The sequence below is a fragment of the Aulonocara sp. 'chitande type north' Nkhata Bay genome, linkage group LG10, assembly GCF_057382095.1.
Source record: "Aulonocara sp. 'chitande type north' Nkhata Bay isolate Kocher_YH1m ecotype deep benthic linkage group LG10, A_spYH_male_GT1.1, whole genome shotgun sequence".
Taxonomy (NCBI): domain Eukaryota; kingdom Metazoa; phylum Chordata; class Actinopteri; order Cichliformes; family Cichlidae; genus Aulonocara; species Aulonocara sp. 'chitande type north' Nkhata Bay.
In genome coordinates this window covers 6,444,743-6,469,755 of record NC_141353.1, presented here as the reverse complement: position 1 = coordinate 6,469,755, position 25,013 = coordinate 6,444,743, and the positions used below count along the sequence as shown (strand labels likewise).

Below are 25,013 nucleotides of genomic sequence, written 5' to 3'. Positions count from 1 at the left end.
TTCTGGTCGATTCTAGCACCAGTTTTCTACAGAACGTTATTGGAAATTAAAGAAAAGGGCAGACTTCCATCAAATATGAATTCTGCAAACATTAATCTCCTGCTAAAACCAGGCAAAGACCCTGTATATCCCTCAAGCTATCGTCCAATATCCCTTATAAATGTAGACCTTAAAATAATCTGCAAAGCTCTCTCAAAGAGACTGGAGAAAATAACCCCCCTCTTAATTCATCCTGACCAAACTGGTTTCATAAAAAGTAGGCACTCATCAACAAATACACGTAGATTACTTAATTTGATAGACTACTCATACAGTAAAAACCTAGAAACTACAATATTCTCTTTAGACGCAGAAAAAGCATTTGACAGAGTTAACTGGAAATTTCTATTTGCAACTTTACACAAATTTGGTTTTGGATCCTCTTTCATAAACTGGTTAAAAATATTATATAATTCCCCAACAGCTTGTGTTAGAACAAATGACCAAACATCCTCCAGCTTCTGTCTCTTGAGGGGCACCAGGCAGGGATGCCCACTCTCCCCTTCACTGTTTGCAATTTTTATTGAACCACTAGCAGCAGCAATTAGACAGAATTCAGTAATTAAGGGCATAAAATGCAAGAACGTGGAACATAAAATCAGCCTTTATGCGGATGATGTGTTACTCTTTCTCCAAAATTCACAAACCAATATCTCTGGGGTGATTGAATTGATAAACTCTTTTGCAAGAATATCAGATTACTCAATTAACTGGTCAAAATCTACAGTTCTACCGATTAATTGCTCCCTCCATAATTCCTCTTCTACACCACTGCAATCGGGAAATATAAAATATTTAGGTATTAATGTTTCTCCCAAGCTTGCAGATCTAACTAAATTAAACCATATCCCACTTTTAAAGAAGGTAGAAGATGATCTGGCTAGATGGAAATGTCTACCCATATCACTCATGGGAAGGGTTGCCGCTATAAAAATGATGGTCTTACCAAAAATAAATTATTTATTCTCAATGATCCCAACTAAACCGCCACAAGATTGGTTCAGATCGCTAGATTCATGTATGTCCAAATTCCTTTGGAAAAATAAACCCCCACGTATAAGCTTAAAAACACTACAAAAGACCAAGGATAAAGGAGGACTAGAACTGCCTAACTTTCAGCACTACTTCTTAGCCAACAGGCTTCAGTTTATCTCAGGATGGCTAAAACATACCCTCTTAGATGAACCTTGGCTAGATGTAGAACAAGCACTTTGAAATAATCTAGAGATCTCAGACCTACCATTTATCAGCTCAAACATCCAACGACATGAATGCTTTAAAAGCATCAACATCAGCTCTTCTCTGACAGCATGGTGGGAGTTTCTAAAATTGACGGCGTCTTCATTAATCCCATGCAAACGTACACCTATCTGGAACAACCCTGACATATTACAAAACAATAATATGATAAACTTTTCAGATTGGAGTGGTAAAGGAATCAAATATTTAGAACATATACTAGAAGGAACAGAATTTATCTCATTTGACAGACTAGTTACACAATATGGGATCAACAAGAAATGATTTTTAGAATATCAACAAATTAAATCCATAGTAAAAAAGAAATTTAAACCGGGTCAAGTTGAACTACAAACACCACCAAGTGTGGTTCAATTTCTTACTCTTAAAACCCCCAAATTACTATCCAAAATATACAGAATGCTTTCTAAAACAGATGAATCAATATCACTTCCTATTGCAAAATGGGAAGCGGATTTATCAGTTAACTTAGACCTAAACTTCTGGTCTCAGATTTGCTTAAAAACCTTTCATCTAATTAGAAATCCCAGTCTTCAATTAATTCAATACAAAATATTACATAGAGTGCACTATACAGGTCATCGGATGTTTAAGATGGGCTTTACGTCTACCAACAACTGCTCACACTGCCAAACCAATTCACCGGACAATTATATCCACGCTCTTTGGTTCTGTCCACCAGTTCAGAAGTTTTGGCACGAGATATGTGAAGACTTATCGAAGTGTCTGAAATGTAACATTCCAACTTCCCCCTTAGTGTGTTTGTTGGGCAGCTTAGATAATGTCACTTCAGAAAAGAATATCGCCCATATGGTTTTCACTGCCCTATGCATAGCCAAGAAAACAGTCCTCATGAACTGGAAAAATAAAAATAATCTTAATTCTAACCAATATAGAAATTATCTATTAGATTACATTAGTCTTGATACAGCCTCTGCCACCACATCAGATCAATTGCTCTGGGCTCCTTTGATCAGCTCCATCACCTAGTGGGGGTGGGGGGTCATAGTTTGGTCCCGCCTTCACTGTTGTGATTGGTGTGGGGGTAGGGACAGGCTTAGGGCATCGGGGGGTTCCCCGGAGGCATCTTCCTTGGGGGGCTCAACCCGGGGTAGCGGTCATGTCCGGTTAGGGGCTCTGTTGGCTCTCAGGTGACTGTTTCCTCGCGGCTGCGTGCAGCGGGGCTAGGGGAGGGTCTGTGCTGACGGACGTGGGTTACTGACCTGGTAGCCTGGCTGCCCCTGGGTGGGTCCGGGATGGGCGTGAGGTTCTGGGGGTGCTCCGTCTCTGGGCTGGGGCCCTGACCGGGCCTCGGGGGCTCGGGTCCTGGTTGGTGTGTTGCCGGGGTTGTGGGCGGGTGGGTGTATGGGGCCCCAACCCTGGCGCAGGGTGCCGCCGGTGCGTCGAGCCACCTGGGGGGCTCTTCAACTGGTGGGGGAGATTGTCACATCTTGCAGGAGCTTTCCTCTCTTCAGGAACTCTCTCTGCAGGAGGGGGAGATACAGGAGAGGTGGAGGAAGATCTCAGCCTGGGCGTTTATTGTCTTATGTAGTCTGGAAGATGAGTGGATGGTGGGGTGGGTGCAGTTTTCTCTGTGGTGGGGTTGGGTGGACTGTCCCGGGCTCTGTGGGGCCGGGCGGAGCTGCTGCACTGGGCCCCGGTCTGGATGGGCCTGGGCCCCCTTTCCCTGGCGGGTCGCGGAGTATGGGGGTGCCTACTGGGGTCAGCGGGGGAGCTGGCCCCAGGGAGGGGTCACTTGCGTGAAAATAAAATAAACAATAAAAGGTGAATCAAATGGACCATTATGGCAAGGCTGGGATGGTTAATTTGGTAAAGTAAATCCGCTGGGCATCTTTCTTTGCCTTTAGACAACAATTCTGATGGCAAAAGACCCAAACGGGACAGGCAAAAAGAAAAAAAAAAAAAAAAAAAAGAGATCTGCACGCCCAGAAACCTCATGGAGTGTACCCTTTTGTATTTTGTAAGTGTTTTGGATTTTGTAAGTGCTTTGGAATTTGTAAGTGTTTGTACATGCTTTGTCTCTAGGGGCCACCGTAATGACCACGCTCAAAAGTTGCAACAAAACTTTTAAGATTGATACCAGAGAGTCGGAAATAATAGATTTTATTTAAAATTACATATTAAGTTAGCTAGCCAGAGATCACATTGGGGTTAACTCCCCTAGAAGCTGCAGTTCTAAGAGCAAATGTGGAGAGTCTGTAATTTTAAACCCTATGGGAGTGTCCACCAAGGGGGACATGGACCCCCTATTGATCCTCCACCTAATAATACGAGCCAAGGTGTGAAAACGGGTGTGGGTCACAATCAGCCAAGGTTTTGGGTGAACCCACTGTGAAACCTAGTCCCACTCTATCATGTGATTTCTATCACGTGTCAAATGGCCCCTGGATGTGAGTGGGTGTTAAGGTGTCTGGGAACGGATCTCAGAACTGGATTATCGATGGCAAATAGTTGGTGTCCTAAGCCACTGCCTCTGTTCAAAGATGGTCATTCACAGTGGACATAGAGTGGCTTCTTTCACTCCTCTTTCAAACCATCTGTCCTCTCTGTCCAAAATGTAAACATTGGTCACCTCGTAAGAGTGACCTTTGTCCTTTAGATGCAGATGGACAGCGGAGTCTTGTCCCATCAAAGTGGCTCTTTTATGTTGTGGTATGTGTTTATGAAGTGGCTGTTTGGTCTCTCCAATGTAGAGGTCTGAGCATTCCTCACTACACTGTACTGCATACACTACGTTGTAAGGTTTGTGTTTAGTTTTGACTTTGAGATGAAACAGTTTTTGTCTGAGTGTGTGGCTGGGTCTGAAGTACACTGCGATGTTGTGCTTGGAGAAGAATCTCCTGAGTTTTTCTAATTAACTGGCATGGGCATGACAATACTGTTGCGATTCTGATCCTCCCTAGTTGGTGTCTGAACTTCTTTTCTGTCCCTCTTTGATGACTTGATGACAGCCCAATTAATAGACCGAAATGTATTCTAAACTTTTGACTCATCAAAGTAGCCTCCTTTGGCACATATAACAGCTGAACACACCCATGGCATTCTTTGTACAATAGAAATCAAATATTCTACATTAAGTTCTTCCCACATTTTTTCTTAAGGTAGTTCTGGCATAACTTGGTCTTATGTTTTGGGTTATTGTCTTGCTTTTGGATGAACCCCTGACCGAAGAATAGGTGCACACCAGAGGGTAGTGCATGGTAGTGCATGGTGCTGCAGAAAGCTGTGGTAGCCGTTTTGGTTCAGGATGCCTCTCACTCTGTACAAGTCACCGACCCTGAATCCAGGAAAACAACCCCAGACCATCACACTTCCTCATCCATGTTTGACAGTTGATGCCACATACTGTAGAACCATCCTTTCACCTATTTGATGGCGTACAAAGATCCTGCATGATGAACTTCAAACTTTGATTAATCTTCCAGTTTTCAGTAGTCCAGTGGCAGTGTTTCATTGCCCAGACAAGCCTCTTTGAACTTATTCTTGCTTGCTGCAACTCATTCTGTCAAAATTGCAGCTCAAAGTCTTCTCTTCAAAGTTAACAGTGAGACTTGCTTACTATAACTTGTTCAGTTGTGGCTGAACAAGTTGGAGCTGATTCACAACTGATTCAGTTGTGGCTTTGGGTCTGCCAGACTTCTTCCTGTCAGTTTACCCCAGCTTCTCAGGGCCTTTTGATGATGAAGGAAACTGTATTCACTGACATCTTGACTTTCCTTGCAATTTCTCTGTAGGAAAGACCTACATTTTTAAGTGTTATGATGGTCAGTCTCTCTTCCATTGTTAATTCCCCTTTTCTCACTATTTTTGTAGCAACACACTACTTTCTGCAGTACAATACTGTTCAACTGATGCTTACGAGGGTATGGTACCATAGTGTGTTCCAACACAGGAACACTGTAAGTAATCCAGAAAAGTTGGAACACCTGTAGTAATAGCACCAGCTTTCAAGGCTTAATCAACCTCCAGTGCTGCAGAACAGCTTTAAATATTTTAACCCATTTTGTGGTCCCTTAAAAAAAAGAAAAAGGCCTTTTTGTATAATTCTAAAATTTACATTAATTTTCGGTTTTGGGTAACCTTACCTTTTTTTAAACCTTTGCACCATTTCAAGCGATTCATCTGACTTAAATGACTTGAATTGCAAAATAAATAAATAAATAACTGTAAAAATTGGGGTGCCCAGTAGTGTATATTCATTCCAGTGTATTTGATATTTGATAATTCTAATGGGTGGTGCATTCGTATGAATCATTACTTATTAATTTTTGTCAATGAATTTTTAATTCTGTGAATTATAATGAATGTCATAGTCACTGACAATTGCTGGAATCTATCATTGTTTTGTTGATTATTGCTGCTGCTGCTCCTTATCTGCTCTGCCTTTCCCCCACAGTATGTTCAAAAAAACTAGCACTTATTTAAGCATTTAGTTTGCTTGAATAAAATGAGGCAAAATGTTTATTTAAATCAATGGCATAAATAATAAACTCATGTGTTAATTAGATTTACAACAAACTGAACACACAGCCAGGTTAGAAGCAGGAAGTAGACAGGGCCACACCAGTCTTGATGGGTCCCAATATATATCCTGCCCTATTCAGTCATCAAGCAATGGTCAGCCTCCACCTGAAACTTACAAAAGCAAAAACAGCAGAGAAAATGAAAAATGTGGAGGAGGGAAAATTTTGACTTGGGTCAAAAAAGATTATAACTGCAAAAATGTTTAGGTTGCGTGGTTGCTGGGTTATTGACCCAGTGTTTTGACTTTGTATGGATTCATTAAGTCAGTGGTTCCCAAACTTTTTTTTTTGCTTGGCCCCACCATGTTTAAACATAATTACAAGAAACCCCTACTGTACAAACACATCCTTTAACCACACACACCCATATTTTGTTTTAAAACTCTATTGGAGTTTATTTCACATCTCAAACCTTTAGTAAAGAATTAAATAAATAAAAGTAAACTGCAATTAATTACAAGCTGCAATAAAATACCGCTTCTAAATAACAGAAAAACAAACCACCTTTATGGTGTAATTATTTTACATATAGTTGGGTTTTTTTGTTTTAAAGTGTAAGGATATTAAACACTGCTATCAATACATTTTTCAAAAAATGTCTCTCTGTGCAAAATGGGTTTAAAAACATAAACAACAGTGGGATACTGTTTGTCAGGGGTTTCAACTAAAAATCAAGAACGTGGGATACTGTTTGTCCATAATTTGGAGAGCCCAGCACGTGCTCCCGATGCAGGGGAAACAAATTCTGTCAGGGATACCTACCTTGGCACCACCATTGTGTAGGTGAAGCCAAAGACAAGATATGCTTCATCATATTTTCTGGTATTTGGCTTGGGTGTAATTTGGTTTGGAAGCCTATCTAACAATGCTTCATCCTCTGCTTTGCATTTGTGTGGGAGCCCCATCAAAAACCTGTCCATTATGCTAGCAGTGTCCACCATTCTTTTTTGTTCATACTGTGCCCCCCCTGCAATGGCTCTGCATCCCCCCTAGGGGGTGCACCCCCACTTTGGGAGCTACTGCATTAAGTATTTCTGGATTTATTGTTTTTTCTACATAATTTAGACTTAATTAGTTGTTCCCTTTCGTGTCCATTCTTTCCCTGTCTCATCTGTGCGTATGTGTGTCCCCTGTATACTGCCATGCTAGTCTTCGTGTCGTGTCTTTCCTTTCCCTTTTTGTCCATGTTTTATTTTGTTTGTCTCCATTTTGTCTACATTATGTTCAGTTTTGCTTCCATTGTCTCATCAAGCCTAATCTGTTCCTGCTGTGTTCCATAAATGACTTTAAGTTTAGTCTTAGTCCAAGTCTTTAAAGGTTTGCACGAAACATAAATCTTTGGATTAATAATCAAAGTTATTCATTTTACCTGGGGTTTAGTACTGCCCAGTAGGTGTAATTCCTCTGTGTGAAGTAGATTCAGAATATATCTTCTCCTTATATCCTAAGTAACTAAGTAACACAAATTTGTTGCTATAAAACAGCTTTATTTTTTATGATCTGTACTTGCTGGTTTGTGGATATTCATGTCTGTAGAACTCATTGCTTAAACAGAAGTGGCACTGGAAATTCTCAATCCTGCCACACCTGGATGCAGACTGGATTTTAAATGCAGTGCATTCTTCACTCTACAAATATATTAGATGGTACAGAACCCCCAAGAGAAGCAAAGACACTTTTATTGTTGAATTGACTGTGCAGCAATATTTGACCTCCACACATTATTGCTCAGGGAACAAGGGCTGCCAGCAGTCTTAGATGCTCATATTTAGATTTCATGTGTTGGCCAAGAAGAGAAATGTGATGGGTTGATGAGCCTTGTGATGAATGGTTATTAATATTGTTACTATTGTAAGCCAGTAGACAAACATAGATCTAAATTACAAAACAATGCCCATCGACATACCCCTATGGATGATAATGGTGGTGGGTGGGTGTGTGATGGGTGCGGTGCAAGTAAATCAAAAAAGGGTGGTTGTATTTTCCCAACTCAAGCCAGTTGTTCCACGTTGTGTGTAATTCAACCCACAGATGATAGCTTTTACAGCCTTTTTGCTGGTATTCGATCCAGCAGGATCTATAAATCTGTCAAGAAAAGAGTCAATTCCTTTCCCCCTACGTTAATCTCATTTGCCTTTGGTGCCAGTGTTGCATCAAATCTCTGCACTAGGTGCTGTGGTTGGGTGCAGTGTCTGTCTGTTTGTGAGTCAAGCTGGGGAGTAAATCCCACCTGTCCCACATGAAGCGCTCCATCAACCACAAAAAATCCATTATCCCAGGATGTTCTAGGGGGCTAGTGGAATCTTTATCTTTCTTTTTTAACTAGAAGAATTTAATTACACGATGTTGTGAAAAACGTTCTTGCAATTATTCATATGCATGTCCTTTTTTAGACATAGTGTTTTGTAAGGATGTTCTCAGGCTAATGTCTGTGTTTTAAGGTAATGATGCTTATGTGTAAGTTTAATAAGGACAACCTCTATTCACTCCTCTGCCTGATTTCTAAGGTGTTCGGACTGCTAGTCTATTCTTTACATAACTTTTTTGCACTTATGTTCTGCTGCCCTCGGGTGAATGTATGGCTATTCACCCTATGCAGCGAGCTTAACATAAGAGGAGATGGTTCCAGGAACGACAGGACACATCGCTTCAAATTCAAATTCAAATTTTATTTGTCACGTACACAGTCATACACAGTACAATATGCAGTGAAATGCTTAGACAACTGCTCGTGACCTAAAGAAAAAAAAAAGGAAAAGGCTATGAATAAGATAGGAAATAAATATGAAAAATTAAAAAGGGTAAATTTAACTAGGAAGGAATAAAATATAAATTAAGGTTAAAAATGAAATAACTGTACAACACAAATTAGAATGAAGGGTAAATTTAACTGGGAAAGAATAAGATAAATTATATAAATTAAAGTTGAAAATAAAATGACTGTACAACAAAATACACAATACACAGTATAGAACTATATAAGAATGTATGAAGAAATATAAATAAATAAATATATACACAATAACAGCAGCTGTACAAGTATTAACTGGAAATGAAGAATATAGTGACCAGTGTTGTGCAATCCACATTATGTCTTGTGCAGTGCAAATATGCTTAAAGTGATTTAAGTGATGAAGTGAAAACAATGTCCAGAATGTCCAGTGTGTGTGTAAGAACTATATGTGTGGGTCAGTACTGTGTGGTGGTGTGATTGAGAGACCGTATCGCCTGCGGGAAGAAGCTCCTCCTCAGTCTCTCTGTGTTGGTCTTCAGGGAGCGGAATCGCTTTCCTGACCTCAACAGAGAGAACAGTCTGTTGTTGGGATAGCTGAGGTACTTCACGATCTTCCTGGCCTTGGTCCAGCACCGCCTGCTGTAGATTGAGTGCAGGTCAGGGAGCTCGGCGCGGATGGTGCGCTCAGCTGACCGCACAACCCTCTGTAGAGCTCGTCTGTCCTGCATGGTGCTGTTCCCGAACCAGGTTAAGATGTTTCCCGTCAGGATGCTCTCTATGGTGCACGAGTAAAAGTTCCTGAGCACCTTGGAGGGCAGTTGGAAGTCTCTCAAGCGTCTGAGGTGGTAGAGACGCTGACGGGCCTTTTTCACCACGGTGTTGATGTGACAGGACCATGACAGGTCCTGCGTGATGTGAACTCCGAGGTATTTGAAGCTGTCCACTCTCTCCACTGGGCACTCGTTGATGACGGGGGTCAGGTAGTTCCTCTCCTGCTTAGTGCAGTCCACTATCAGCTCGTTTGTCTTACTCACGTTTAGAAGGAGGTTGTTCCTCTTTGTCTTTGTGTCTTTAACTGAATTTTAATTTGTAAGACTGTGAACATACAGTAAAATAATATGTAAGCATCAGTATCGACTTATTTTGTAACCAAAAACAGAAGTTAGCAACATAGCTTTTCTTGTGCTTTACATTCACCATAAACATCTTTCCTTATAAGTTCGAATAACCTTTTAAGTAACAGGAAAGTAACAAATCTTACAGAAAATAAAGCTCCACATTGATTACTTACAGATTATGGCTCAACAAACTCCCCAACAATGTAAACTGGACTTAAAGCTGTGCAGCTTATTTTCTCCTCCAGGCATTTTCTCACACTGCCTGCGTGAACTTTGCCTGCTGCTTACATCACCAAAGGGGGCAGTGTAGTGCACACAAAATAACTAAAGAAGAAGCCACAAACTCACGGGGTAATTCTGCCCACTAGTGGGAAAACTGAGAAATGCCCCAGCCACAAAGAAACCCAATAAAGCAACAACAGGGGGGCATAATATATGTCTTCATTTGCTTTCTTGCCATTTCCAAGCCAGTCAGTCTCTGTTGTGTGTGGTTTGAATATCAGTTCTCTTCTGCTATTCTTGACTCTCACTCGTGTGGCACACCTTCTCTCCATTTCTACCTTATCCCGGTTAATTATGCATCGTCATGCAAGTCTCCAGTATTTAGACTGTGGGAACTCATCCCCTACTTACTACCATAGTCTGACTCTGTTATGATTTGTAGCTTCAGCCTAATCACCAAATAATTCATGACTCAAACTCTGTACTTCAATAAATTATTTGGTAATTTTTAATTGATCTCTTCTTATAGAACTAACTTTAGGTCTAGTTAAAATGTCTTGATGCATTCTCAATCATCCAGGGAAGTAAATGTCCAAAAAGTTGATTCTGTTCATCTGGACGTAGCGTTTTGTGGGAGAAACATTGATCAACAATGATGGTCAGTGGTTGTTGATCAATGGTCATGAGAATTATTTGCATAATTAAGATTATGGCAGTGACCTCCCAGCCCATTGTTCCTTCAGTGTTTCAGTCATTATGCAAATGTACTATTTATAAGATTGGGGAAACCTGCAGTCAGCTGAGACTGAAGAAGTCACTTGGATGAGTGACGAAACGTTTCTCCCACAAAACGCTACGTCCAGATGAACAGAATCAACTTTTTGGAGATTTAGGTATAGTTGGGATCTTTACACAAAGTGGAGGCCAACTGGCTTGAAGACAAGCAAGAAGATGACTGGGCTAAAAAAAATATGAGCACTAGGTTCAACTGAGGTTCTTGCTGGAAAATGACATGCCCATATTGAATTCAATATTTCTCTACAATTACAAACTCAGTGTAAACTATTTAGATATAAAAACAAAGCTGACACTTGTGATACTTCATCAGAGGTGCAAGCATCGCAGCATATCCCTTTGTGTCAAAGTAACTGAGGATAAAACACAGAAAAACATGGAGATTTTCCTGGGCTTTTATAGATCACAACCCTCTTTAAAATGCTGCAGTACATCAAAAACTGAAGAAATCTACATATGAATGTTACCTGTACAAAGACTGATGCTGCTGAAGTGGAGTAGAGCAAAGTTAGAGGTTGTATTAAAGAAACAGCAAAGCGCTTTGCAATTTGGTATAATTCATAAACGTTGAAACGTTGAATTAGGCTTTCTTGTCCGGCCAACAACACTGTACACAATGGTAGACTGGTGCTTAATAACCAAGTGAATAAGGCCAAAAATAGAGATTTTTGATGGGAAACTGGTCTGGAAGTACACTGACAGAGAGAGCTGTGCAGGAAGTGTGGTTTTATCATGATAGACGCAAAGTAAAATTCATAACGATGTTTTTCAAATGTAGAGTGTAGTTTTCATCTTCTTTTGAATTTTGATTGGAGTGACGAAACATTCAGTTTCGGAATCTGTGAGATGTCTGCTTTCAGCACCCGACAACATGTCCGTGTATGTGCTATCGGGTGAAGGATATGCACTTTGTGTTTACATCCCTTTGCAGAATCCGGTCACTTACTCTTTGATCGTTGCTGTTTTAGCTGTTTGGTGGTTTTGTGAGCATTTAGCTGAGATTCTGAGGATTCTGGCAAAATGCATTTATTTTTAAAATTTGATTTCAGGATTTAATGAATCTATATCAAATTAAAATAGATTTGTATTTAGAATTTTTTTAAACCCAGCCCAGCCTGTATTGAGTTGAGTTTGAAAGTGAGGGAAAGTGGAAGTTATAGGTGTTTAGACAAGCTACTGCACAACCTGGAAAGCAGGCAGATGACTGATACAGATGCACATCTTCCTTAATGTTGTTGAGTTTTTCTATTATATTTGTATATTATATGTGTGTCAAATGATGTGCTATATGATTATAGCACATTATCAATCAACTGAAGACTTAGACAGAATTTTAATTCATTTGAAATGCTTAGACAGTTTTATATTTTAATTATCATCCACCTGTGGCTTACTCAATCTTAGCTAATTATATACAAATCTCCACCCTTGCTTTTATTTTAAAAAATCTTGAAAGAGTAGTTGTAAAACGGCTAGTATCATTAGAAGGCATTAGATGATTAGATGTCCTGGAGGGAGTGAAGACAAGTACTTCGCCGCTGCCCTAACTACTCATTGTAACTTTTTCCGGTAGGACCCAGTGCAGGAGCCACACCACACAGTGATGCAGCTGGTGAGAACACTCACAACAGTGCCTATGTAGAAGGTAGTCATAATGGGGGTTGACGCTCTTGCTCTCCTCAGTTTGCGGATGAAGTGAGTCACTGTTGGGCTTTACTAACCAGTGATGCTGTGTTTTGTGACCAGGAGAGATCTTCTGAGATGTGTATACCCAGGACAGGTTGCTGTTACTGCACCATTCAGCCAGATGGTTAACTTCACTCCTGTAGTAGGTCTCATCATTGTTGCTGATGTGACCTACCACAGTTTTGTCATCTGCAAATTTGATGAATTGGTTGGAGCTCTGTGATGATGTGCAGTCGTGGGTCGGCACAGTGAAAAGAAGGGGGCTCAACACACATCTTTGGGGAGCCCCTGTATTCAGTGTTCTTATGCTGGCGGTGTTGCTGCCAACCCGTACTGTCTGCTGTCTTCCTGTCAGGAAATCCAGCAGCCAGTTACACAGCAAGGTGCTGATCTCTAGCAGATCCAGTTTGTGAATGAGCTGCTGGGGAATGATCGTGTTGAATGCTCAACTGAAGTCTATGAACAGCTTTCTAACATATGAGTCTCTAGTGTCCAGATGTGTGAGGGCTGGGTTAAAGGCAGTTGAAATTGCATCATCAGTCGAGCGATTTGATATATATAAACTGAAATGGATCCAGGTTGGGGGGAAGAAATGTTTTATGCTGAATCAGTTAAAATGTCTTGATGCATTCTCAATCATCCAGGTAAGTAAATCTCCCAAAAAATCTCCAGGTAAGTAAATCTTTGTCACTTGGATGAGTGACGAAACGTTTCTTCCACTGATAACACTACTTTCAGATGAACAGAATCAACTTTTGGGAATATCAGTTGAAATGGGTGGCTGTAGCTCAGGCGGTACCAACCTTCCGATCTACTGATTGGTTCGATTCCTGGCTTCCCCTAGTCTGCATGCCAAATATCCTTGGGCAAGATATTAACCCCAAATTACTCTCCGATGCATCCATCGGAGTAGGAATGTTACTTAGAAAGCACCTAGAACAATGTGCTTGTGTGAATGGGTGTGAATGGGTGAATGCACAAGTTGTGTAAAGCGCTCAGAAGAGTAGAAAAGCGCTATATAAGAACCAGTCCATTTACCAAATGATTCAGCATAGTCAGGGGAGGCCAGAACTGCTGCTAGAGCTTGAGCTTGTTTGGTGGCTGTGAAGACACCTTCTTTCTTGCACCTTCTTTCATCTGCTTTGATCCCACTCAAGGTCGTCCCATCTAGCACTGGGTATCTCTTTTTCTTTTTGGACATTCTCTTACCCAGTGTCTTCTTTCTCCACATGTAAAACAGATGCTGTACATCGTTTCATTTAAGACTGTTAGGCCTCTTGGCCCTCTAGATGTCTGTCTTACTTGCTATGGTGTTTGAACATACTCAGCACAGATGTTTCTGTATACTATACCGGCTGTTTATGACGTTCCATGTATGCCTGTCTGCAGGGGCTTGTCCTTCCATGATAGGTTCTCCTCTTCCTCCTCTTTCTTGCGTTTCTGCTGCCTGTGATATTCACTGAGCACACAGTTGGATGGAGCCATTCTCCTGATGTCTTCATGGATGTTTGTTGTCTCATTTCAAACTGTGGTACTGACACTCACCAGTCTCCGGCCTCCTTCCTTCCACTTAGCATACAGCCTCAGGGTGCTGGACTTGGGGTGAATCCCTCCTCCGGTCTTGATGTCAGTCTCTTCTGTCTCCTCCTTTGGCCAGCTTAATATCCCAGCAGGGTGCCTGATCACAGGCAGGGCGTAGGTGTTGATAGCCCAGATCTTGTTCTTACCGTTCAGCTGACTCCTCAGGACTTGCCTGACCCTCTGCAGGTAATTGGTGGTAGCAGCTGTCACTACAGCCTCTTCATGATTCACATTTGCCTGTGGGATCAAATCAAATCAAATCAAATCAAAATTTATTTATATAGCACATATTAAAACAACAGTGTGCTTCATAGTCAATAAAAACATGAAACAGTTAAAACAAACAATAAAAGAGGACAACAAACAATAGGTAACAACGCAACAAGCTAATACAGCCAACTAGACAGAATCAAAAGCCAAAGTAAAAAAATTAGTTTTAAGACGTAATTTAAAAGACTGGATAGACTCGGCAGTGCGAATATGAATGGGGAGGTTATTCCAGAGTCTGGGTGCCACGGATCCCCAGGTACTTGTAATTGTCCTCTATGTCTGCAGTCTCGCCTTCTGGTAGTTCGATCCCCTCAGTTCTACTGCCTTCCCTCTGGTCATTATTATCCAACTACACTTTTTCAGTCCGAATCACATTTTCATTGCTGTATATCCTGGTGGTGTGGATCAGTAAATCGTTGTCCTGCTCACTGTTGGCATACAGATTGATGTCATCCATGTAGAGGGGGTGGCTGACAACTGTTCCATTCCGTAGTCGGTATTATTGAGGTATTATTTCAGCTGCTCCCGTTTGTAAACCCGCTTGTTCCCATGATTACGCATCATTACTCATCATCATTATTCATCTATGTATTACTTTTATGTATTAGTCATCTATTTGTTGTAATCATCTATCCTTCCAGGTGTTTATTACACAAAATAAGTTATATTATCACACTTCTGGCCACATAGCGCTGATATTCACTGCACATGCCCATATTAACTTTTTCCAGCCAGGTGTTTTCCTTTTCCCATTCTTCCCTGCTCTAATGCTGGGCTTACACTGTGTGGTTTTAGGCCCATTTTGAGACGATTTTTGAGTCGTGGGACCGTTTTGGTGATCGGACCGATTTTGGCCTTCATCCTGCGTCGTGTAGTATAAGTGGGGTAAAGAGCTACCGACCAGCTCCCGATCATCAATCGCTCGTGAGGGTGTCACCGCAGCCGCTCACACTGCTCACGCGCAAACACGTAAACGTCGGTAAAAAAGACGGAATAGCACAGCAGTGCAGTGTGTGTACTATCCACAAGTGATGGAGGCACAACTTGTAGAACTTTGGAAAGCTCATCCGAGCCTTTTCGATGTGGCCTCACAAAATTATCACGACCACAACAACCGTGAAAATAGTTGGATTTGCATTGCTGCTCAATCACAGCTGCCTGATCAGTGTTTTTCATTAGCAATTTAGCAAAGTTGATGGTGGTGTCTGTGTGAGTGAAAGACAGAGAGGGAGAGCGAGCGACAGATTTTCTGCTATAACCTTAAATTTATGGACGCACAGGGTGAGCTCTCAGGTCGCATCAGAGCATCGGGCCGTATAGTGTGAGAGTACATCGTGACCTACAAACTTCTAACCCCTGCGAGTCAATCGTGCAGTTTGAGCAGGACCTGAATAACGCGACTGAAAAAATCGCACAATGTTTGCCCAGCGTTAGGTGTACTGACGTCTGAGACTTGCACCACAGTGTCAGCGTTTGTTTCCCTGTTGGCCATGCTTCTTGTTGTGGTCATCTGTTGTCTTCCAGTATTTTCTCCGTAAGCGACCTTTCCTCGACCAATGAGATAAGCGGTAATCTGAATTGTCATACTCGAATTGTCATAAGTGTGCTGTCAGCTCTTTGGTCACAAAGCAGGAGAGGGGCTGGGAATTATGTTTTCAAACAAAGTGTTAATTCCATTAAAAGTTATAGACTACTTTTGATTCTCACTGTATTACGGGACAAAGTGCGTCCCTTATTAGCTCAATACGGGACGTGTAATTTTGTTTCTAAATACAGGACGATTCTGTTTTTTAAGGGACGGTTGGCAACCCTATTTTAGATAGAAGTTGCCACTGCTAGCTAAGTCACTTTTGAATGATGCTAATGAGAAGAAAAACAAAAACCTGCCGAACAATGAGGCTGCTGTTTTAAAAACGCCAACTTTCTTGCGTTGGCAATGGGTCGTTAAAATATCACTAAGACACTTTCTTTATGTGCAATTCTTATTAAAACTGTTTTTTAATCAGTTAAAACTGTAAAACTAACGACATCATTGGTTTGAAAAAGAGCGCGAACAACAGCGAACAACTACTCACCACCTGGGTCTGTGCTTTTTAAAACAACAGCGCATTCGAAAACAAGTTATTGGCTGCAACATATTAATATACTTGCTTTTTTTACGGAAAAAATAAACATAACGAAGTTTCCGTTTTACTTACAAGTTTCTCCAAATGTGCTCTCCAGTCGCTCGAGAAGGGCAGCCATATTGAACAGAGTTTTCTGTCAACGTTGTTCAGGTTAGAGAGAAAACGTCATGACGTAGTTGACGTACACATGCGGAGCTCGGAAAAAAAACATTTACTCAAAAATCATAATTAAGAAAGCAGTATTTACTCTTAACTTCTAAGCCATGTACAATTATAACTGTTTGAATCGTTAACGGAACAGAAAAGTTTTAAGTTGTTTCAACTTTGTGAGGAATTTCAATTGTTATATCCACAAACTTTATAAGTCAGGTAGACTGTTGGGGTTTACAGTGTAGAACAGCGCTATATAAGAATCAGTCCATTTACCAAAGTTGAGTCATGACTGGATCTTACTGCATGACCATGACCAGTCCTCACTCCTATAGAAAATCTGTGGAGGAAGTTGAAGCTTTAAATCGAACAGCAGAAGATAAGATACATAACAGTTTTAGCGTTGATGTAAAGAGGAGCAGGCCTGTCCTGAGGTTTGTGCAAGCCCTTTGACCAACTAAAACAAATGTGTTACCACTGTGCTTGGCGGCTGGGCTGCTGTTCACGGACGTGGCAGTCCCTCTGGCTCACCGAGGTCTCCCTCCGATGGCGGTGTGGGCTCCTCCGGCTCGTCGCGTTCCTCCGGCTTGCCGAGCCAAATCATTTCCAGTCAGTTGAATTTACCACAGGTGGATTCCAATAAAGTTGTAGAAGCCGCTACTAGATGTGAACAAAGAATGCACCCGAGCTCCATTTTTGAGTGTCATGTCCAAGGTTATGAATACTTATGTACATGTTATATTACTGTTTTTTATTTTTAATAAATGTGCAATAATTTTAAATAAGTTTTGTCATTTGTCATTATGAGTAGGGATGGGTATCGTTTAGGTTTTATCCGATACCGGTGCCAAATCGGTACTTTTGAAACGGTGCCGGTGCTCAAACGGTGCTCAAACCGGTGCTTAAAGAATGGAGAACACAAAATTGGTCCAAAAACCTCTCATGTTCAGCTGGTTTTTTGTAAAAAGATAACAATGTTAGCCTTTTCTGCAGCTATGGGGCATATATGGTATCACTCTTGGCTGGAAGCAGTGCTTAATCAATGGAAAAAACACAAACTTTGTCCAAAACCTCTCATGTTTAACTGTTTTCCACTTTTTCTTTGGTAATTTTAGCCTTTTTGGCCAGGGTGAAGGGAGTATCTGCCATCAAACAAGAAGACAGCCGCATGTAGCTATGATAAGGTTTGCTAGTTCACCTTACATGCATTAATGTAATAACGTGGTTAGCCTACTCAACGTAAATTACACACGAACAACATTAAGCTACTCACGCAGAGAAGAACGGCTGCTGCTGCCATCATCATCCTCATCATTTCTGCTACACTGGCAGGGCTAGGGGCCAGGACTCTCCTCTTCGGGGTTTTTGGGGGATATTGCTAACTCCGGGTCAGATAACAGGCAACCCACGCACAGTAGATGCGCTCGGTGTGAGGTCTCGCAGCAAGCTATCATACGGCGCATTTCTGGGCTTTTAAAAAAAACGCTATGCGTCGCCAGGTGTTTCATCGGATTTGAGGTGTTACCTCCTTTGACAGTATCACAGTATCACCTTAAAGCACTTGTTGCAGGCTGCTGAGTTTGCATATTTTGCTGTGAAGTACAGCCAGACTTTTGACCGCTTCGCCTTGGGCATTTTTAATCTGTAGCTCTGCTCTAAAAGAACGCACGTACCTGGACCCGCCTACTATCCTCGGAAACGTAACATTATTGGCTAGAAGTGTATCACAGCTCAGGAAAAAAAAGCACCGAAATAAAGCACCGAAATGTGCGCTGCTTTTCGGTCTGGTTACTACCGTTTATGTCAGAACCGGTGCCGGACACCGGTACCCATCCCTAATTATAAGGTATTGTATATAGAGTTTTCAGGTGAAAAATGAATTGAATCCATATTAGAATAAGGCTGTAGCTAGTGCTGTCAGCGTTAATCTCGTTAAAATTATGTTAATGCCATAACCGCATTAATCGGGCAAATCTATGTTAGCGAGTTAATGCGGATAGCTCCGTGTGCGGGGCTGCACGGCCCTAAAGCGTTAAGGAGCTAACTGTGCTAACGCTAGACGTTGTGCAGTCCAATGCACGGGGCAATCTGTGTTTTTTTTTGTTTTGTTTTTTTTCTTTTTTGCCTGTCCCGTTTGGCTCTTTTGCCATCAGAATTGTTGTCTAAAGGCAAAGAAAGATGCCCAACGGATTTACTTTACCAAATTGACCATCCCAGCCTTGCCATAATGGTCCATTTGATTCACCTTTTATTGTTTATTTTATTTTCACTTACTGAATACGGGACAGACTTGACTGGGGGAAAGAAGGGGAGAAAGAAAGAGGGAAAGAGAAACAGCTGAGAAGAGGGACGGGGGAGAAGGGCAAAAACCAAAAACCAACAGAATGAGCAGAAAAAGAAAAAAAAAGAAGAAAAAAAGAAAAAAAAATGCATATATCAATCACCTGGGTCACCTGCTGAGAAAGAAAAAAGAAAACAAGCAGAAGAGAACAAGAGTAATAGAATAAACAACATCACAATGATATATGGGAATATGACAGTAAATACTAAATATTAAACATTATTGTGCAGCACATAAGATCAACAGAACACAGTGTGCTTTGAGGTAGGAGCCAAAAAGGGTGTAGTTTGTGGGTGTGACCACCCGTGTGTACACCTGTGAGCATGGACGCGTTTGTTTTTTGTTTTTTAAAAGGTTCCTTCATGTAATGATCTGCTAGAGGGTGTGGGGGGGCCACAGCCCCGTCCTCCAGGGCATGAAGCAGGTATGGAGGAGATCAAAACTCCAGACATCCAGAGGCCCCCAGAATACAAGAGACCAAGGAAGACCAACAGAGGGGCAGCCGCGCCACTGTCCCAGAAAGAGCTGAGGAGAGTCCCAGATGAGGGCTCACTCAGCAGCCGTGGAGCAGAAGCCAGGGGGAGTTGCAGTGATGCGCCTGTGAGCTCCGCCGGCAGCCAGCCGTGCCTGAGTGACCGAGCCCCAGGCCGAGAGGCCGGGGGCACCCCACCTCCGAAATGGCCCGAGAAAGCCCCAGGCTCCAGGCCCCGATAAGCGGCCGCCAAGGAGTGAGCCGGTGTGTACCTGGACGCCCATCCCCGGACACAAAGAACCACCAACGCACCGATGTCTGAGGGAGTCCGCCACTGGCAGGGGAAGTGGTGGTAGGGGGAGATAGGCCTCCATACCTTGGAGGGCCTAAGATGTCCCCAGAGAGGTGGCGCCTGACACCCAACCTGACATATAGACACAGAAATACAGGCACACACATATACAAACATCCATTCCCACCCTCATGCTCTCATATACACTTACTCCACACTCAACCAACGTGGAGACAGACATAAAGAGACGCTGTACACACGATCACACTCCCCAAGCGTACTCTAAGCCCCGGGTCTAGGTACCCTTGCCCCTGGAGGAGGGGATCTGTGCAATCTGTGTTAACTCGCTAACGGATTTGCTGCGTTAATGCGGTTATGGCATTAACATAATTTTATCGAGATTAACGCTGACAGCACTAGCTGTAACATGAGTAAATAATAAAGCTAGCCATCTGGAAGTCATCAAGACAGATCACAGTGCAGAGCAGCAGAGGGGACCATTTGGCTTTCTGTCGAGAGCACCAGCATGATCTATTTCCTGTACATCTAATCCTAACAATAAATATACAGTAAATGGTGTTGCAGACTCTTAGATTGCAGTTTGTTGCGAAGATGTGCTATATTTAGTTCCAACAACTTCATTTTGCATTCATTTGTTGTCTAAACAACCAAAGCCAATGTCATCCATGAGCAAGTTTAATTCTCTGTGGTAACATAGTGCTTCAAAAAAGATTGCATGGCACCTGTTCTATAAATACAGTGACCCTGGCTATGAATCACTATTATGATACCAGACAGTGGTAGTAAAAACAAAGAGGACATTTGTTATGTCAAAAGATAATTGATTATTTTGCAGAAAGAAAAGGTTAGAAGATTAGAGCTTGCCCGAATAATCATTCTCTAATTAAGCCAGAAATTATCTTCAAACATCCATATTTTTAAAAGAGAAAACACATCTAATATGACCAAGTTATAAAAAACAACTCTATTAGTTATTAGGTTGCCATTAATCAAAGCAGTCTCTTGATGCTTTTGTATCCAGTGTTGTTTTCTGAGTGAACTCCTGGTATTACTGAACAACACCAAACACCTTTAGACAATGTGAAACCATGTTTATTGATAATAAAAATGGAAATAATAAAGTCTAAACATCAATCTTGACATGAGATATGGTTTCAAAAAGGGAAGGTATGGCAAGTAACAAACAATGGTTTATATGACAGGCACGCTTTATGGGCTGCAGTATTGAGAAAACATGCAAACTCCACAAATTCATGAATCTGCCCCAGACATCTTAGGTAAATTGGTGAATTAGCCATGAACAAGAAATGGTGTCTAAAGCTTATATAACAAAATACTGTAGGAATGGATGGTGAAATGTGAGTTGTGAATTATTAGTAATACATTTCTTTCTTTCTTTTCTTTTTTTTGCTTTGTACCAACTTTTTATTAATAAAATATTAAATTCCATTGTGGAATAGCAGAGATTTTGTACCAAAAACTGCAAATCTTAAAGCTGCAAATGGAAACAGGACTTTTGAGTGTGTCCTCTGTGTGAGGTGCCATTGCCATCAGGAGTGCTGAAATGTTTAGGTCGGTGTGCAATACATTAAAATAAAATTCAGTTAATGTGATTAGGCAGTGTTTCTCAAGTTGAAAGGGGTGTGAAGGCGTACAAGTGAATATTTTTGGCAATGTAATCATTCAAATAAAGATTTCGCTACAAACTGACGAACATGCAGGGATGTCACTGATGAGCACAATGGCAACAGGAAAAACCAAATAAACTACTGTAAAGGGATGTTGATTGCCAGTCAATATGTTTATGTATAAGCTTTTACCAAATGTAGTGGTATTTTCTCATTTCTCAATTTTGTGCCTGCTCTCTTCTCTAGTTTGAGACTCAGACAATATGTCAGTTTGACATTGTACAGGATGTCACAATTCCTAAAATGCATTTGGAGGAGAGAGGAGGCACAGGTGGCTGCTTTTTAAAAGAGTTTACTGGTACTCTGGCACTTCGTTTCAAAAGGAAATATTCAAGATCTAAGAGTAATACTCTGATTAGAAAAAAAATGCTACACCTGTGTTCTAATTTCCCATCAAAATATTAAGAAATGAAGGGTGGCTCAAATCTTTTGCACTGTATATGCTTCAAAAATGTGTATACTGAAGTTCTTTTTTCTTGATTCTGATTCAGATTTTTCTATGCAGTGGTATAAAGTATAAAAACGATCATCATAAAATACTTTAACAGGAAGGAACTTTTCCATAATGATGAGCACAGCCGTGTTTTTTTTTTCCCTTTTCATTGAACACTATCTGCAGACACTACACAATGACACAGAAAGCGCACTTATTACAGATCGTCAAATCACTTGCTACCCATGCAGTTCGCAAACTTAGCATCTTCCTCCCTTTAAATACGATTCCAAGTCCTCTTTTCTTAATTGTGTACTTTTTCGATTCTCTCTACCGAGGATGAAGCGTTCAATACTTTCCTGAAGGGATCTTTACGTCTTATTTCTTATGTTTTAAAAAAGACAAACAAAACCCAAAGAAAAAACAAACAAACAATCAAACAGAGGGATAATGAGAATAATCCCCACCCCCCGTTTAAAACAAAGGGCAGTGATAATCCATAGTGCAGCCAGACAGCGTCCTCTGTCTTCCTTGCTCTTCACACCACAAATACCTGGCGAGAAGATTTGGATTAAGACTAATGAACTGGGAGTACAATAATCTCCGTTCACGGCGGAGGACCGCCTCATTGTCTCGCTGTATGATTTTTGTTTGTGCGCCTTCGAAGGCTAAAGACGATGTCTATCCGGGGATATTTTGTCGCTTTTTCCAAATGCACAATTTTTCTCTCCCTGAGGATTTTGTTTCTTGTACCTGCAGGGTTGCAGGTCCGCAGCCAAGGGGATTCTCAGTCCTACAACAAAGTGATGGACAATATCACAGTCCGACAAGGAGAGACGGTCTTTCTCAGGTGAGTCTCCCCTCACACAAGTGTCTCGCTTCTGCTACTGCTGTTTATGAATTCCACCGCCAAAGTTATGCACTGCCTGTAGGCTGCCCTAAATGAAATATGTGGAATGGGATCGAGTAGCAGAAGGACTGACGTGCTGTCTGTTTTATCATGCAACCGACGTTAAAAACGGGCGGGGGGTTGAGCGGATTAGTCTGTGGAAAACACTCCATTCAAAAACGACACTGCTAATCTTCTGCAGCTGTTAACTAGAGACACTGATTGTTTTGATTGTTGTGTGACGATGCAGAACTAAAGGTGATGGGGAAAGCGTGTTTCTGGAAGGAGGACACGAGCAAAAACTGTTGTAAAGTGTTTGCTGATGGCTGTAGATGAATAGAAATATAGTTGTGGTTACAGAAAAAAAAAAGAACTGAGTGACAAGTCCGTAAGATTTACACACGTTTTGTTTCTTCAGCGGTCCCCAAACCTTAGTTGGACACGGGGATTTGTGTTACTTTTACGTAATGCAATGTTGAGAGCAACAGAACCAATAAGGACAATGACCAAAGCAATTAATTTTATCACTGTTATAGGAATAGTGTTACTACTGTTTAAAGCAGGGCTGCTCAAAGTTAAGAAGGGGCAAATAGAACCAGGCTGAAAAACAACAACCCACATTCATCAAGAAGGCTTCTGCTGATAGTGACTTTCCATATGGAAAACTGACAGCTGCATAAGTATCAATGAAATCTTAATAGCCAAACAAAGGTGAAAAAGCTCACTGGTAATATCCAAACCAACTATAATTTTATATTTAAGTGATTTAGCTGGTGGAATTCTTTCTTCAACTCACTTCATCCATTTGCTAAGTCTGCCAAACTAATGGCCACAGGTCTTTAACCACTCACAGTCATACGTCATTATGCTGCGAAAATAAAAGGATTACCATATGACATATGTGTAATTAACAGATCATGAGACAATTTCTAAATTATCCCAAGCATATTGTTTCTTGCCTATTTTTGCGTGAAAAATATCAGCATGTCAGACAAACCCATTCACTGATATTATCTTCAACATCCCAATGCAGACTGGCTGACAAATATACTGCTTGCTTTTTCTACAAAATCCTCTTCATAATCCATTGTTTGGACATCACAGAGGCCTCTTCTAAAAGGTCATCAGTATGGTAAATAATGAACATAACTTGGCTGTTCCTTCATTAGGTGTAAGCTGACACAATAGGGAGTAAGGCTGGGATAAAGTGCTGACTAAACAACAATACAGCAAGACAAACTTAATCACACTGGCATCAACGTGCTCATTTTGCATTTATGGAATTGATAGAAAAACAAAATAAGCAAACAAGAGTAAAGTTGTTTCACAGACTTGGAACAAATTTTCTCCTTTTAGGATTTGTAAAGCAAATCCTTAAAATGGTAAAATGGCAACTGTTGCAAAAGAACAGTTAAAATTTATTTCAGTTTTACCTGTGTGTTATTGTATAATAGTAAATCAGATTTTTCTGAATATTTTGCACAATTTTTAGCCACAGTACTAGACTCTTGCTGAAATACTTTACAGTCCCAATCAAGCACTGTACTGACTGACCTACCACTATTTCAGCACCACCGATAGCAATCTATCATGTCCTAATATTGTTTAGGAACAATGTCAAGTCCCAACAGTATGTAACAGAGTCAAAGTTGCTCTAGATCAGTCTAAACAGCAGAGCTTGTAGGGCAACAACAACACAAAAATACATAGCATTCTTGCTCCTATCCATATTGAAACTGTCATGGAATGTCAACCCATCGCTAACCCTGAAAGAAGGTCAGTGGGATTGGCAAGCCTAAACCTACTATGATGCGTATCAGTCCTTCAGGCTGAGCAGTAATGATTGTTTTGGTCTGATTCATACATTCTGTGGCTGTGCTGTGCTTTGATCTTGTTAGTGAGTGCTTGCTCATGAAGTCACATCAGTTGAAAAGACATCTGAATCTAAAGCACATGCATTTATGGAGCTCTATGCACAATGTATAAGACTGCCCAGCTTTATAGAGTCGATGCTTCTGAACAAATATATTTTTCTGCAACTCCTGATTTGCTCATGAAATCAGGATCTTTTATATTTATGGACGGGAGGGATCTACACTATATCAACTGTAGTTTTAAAATAAGCAGGAATGCCTGCATCAAGTAAACCCTCACATTAATATCATTAATTGTTAAGATATTTTACTGATGATATGCAGTGGGTTTTAGATGTGATGATTTGTTTGCATGTTTTCCTTCATTATTTACATTCCGGGGATTCTTGACATGAGGGCAATTTTTATAAACAGGACAGAGGATTGTTTGTGTGATCAGGCAGCCTGCCAGCTGAGTCCAGAGTCTTTCTTTTTGTTC

The 25,013-nt window shown here is 41.0% G+C and overlaps 1 protein-coding gene across 7 annotated transcripts in view; it reads left to right on the top strand.

The window, feature by feature from the left end:
• ntm (neurotrimin) overlaps positions 1–25,013 on the top strand; it is a 480,597-nt gene that overhangs the window by 300,644 nt on the left and 154,940 nt on the right. For 2 of the 7 annotated variants that reach the window (XM_086307923.1, XM_086307922.1), the window contains exon 1: positions 22,312–22,622. In XM_086307923.1, the coding sequence (XP_086164049.1) occupies positions 22,450–22,622 (173 nt within the window). In that variant the 5' untranslated portion in view covers positions 22,312–22,449. Of the gene's footprint in view, positions 1–22,311; positions 22,623–25,013 lie in introns of those variants that run through there. The other 5 variants (XM_086307920.1, XM_086307919.1, XM_086307918.1 and 2 more) reach the window with 5 other exon arrangements.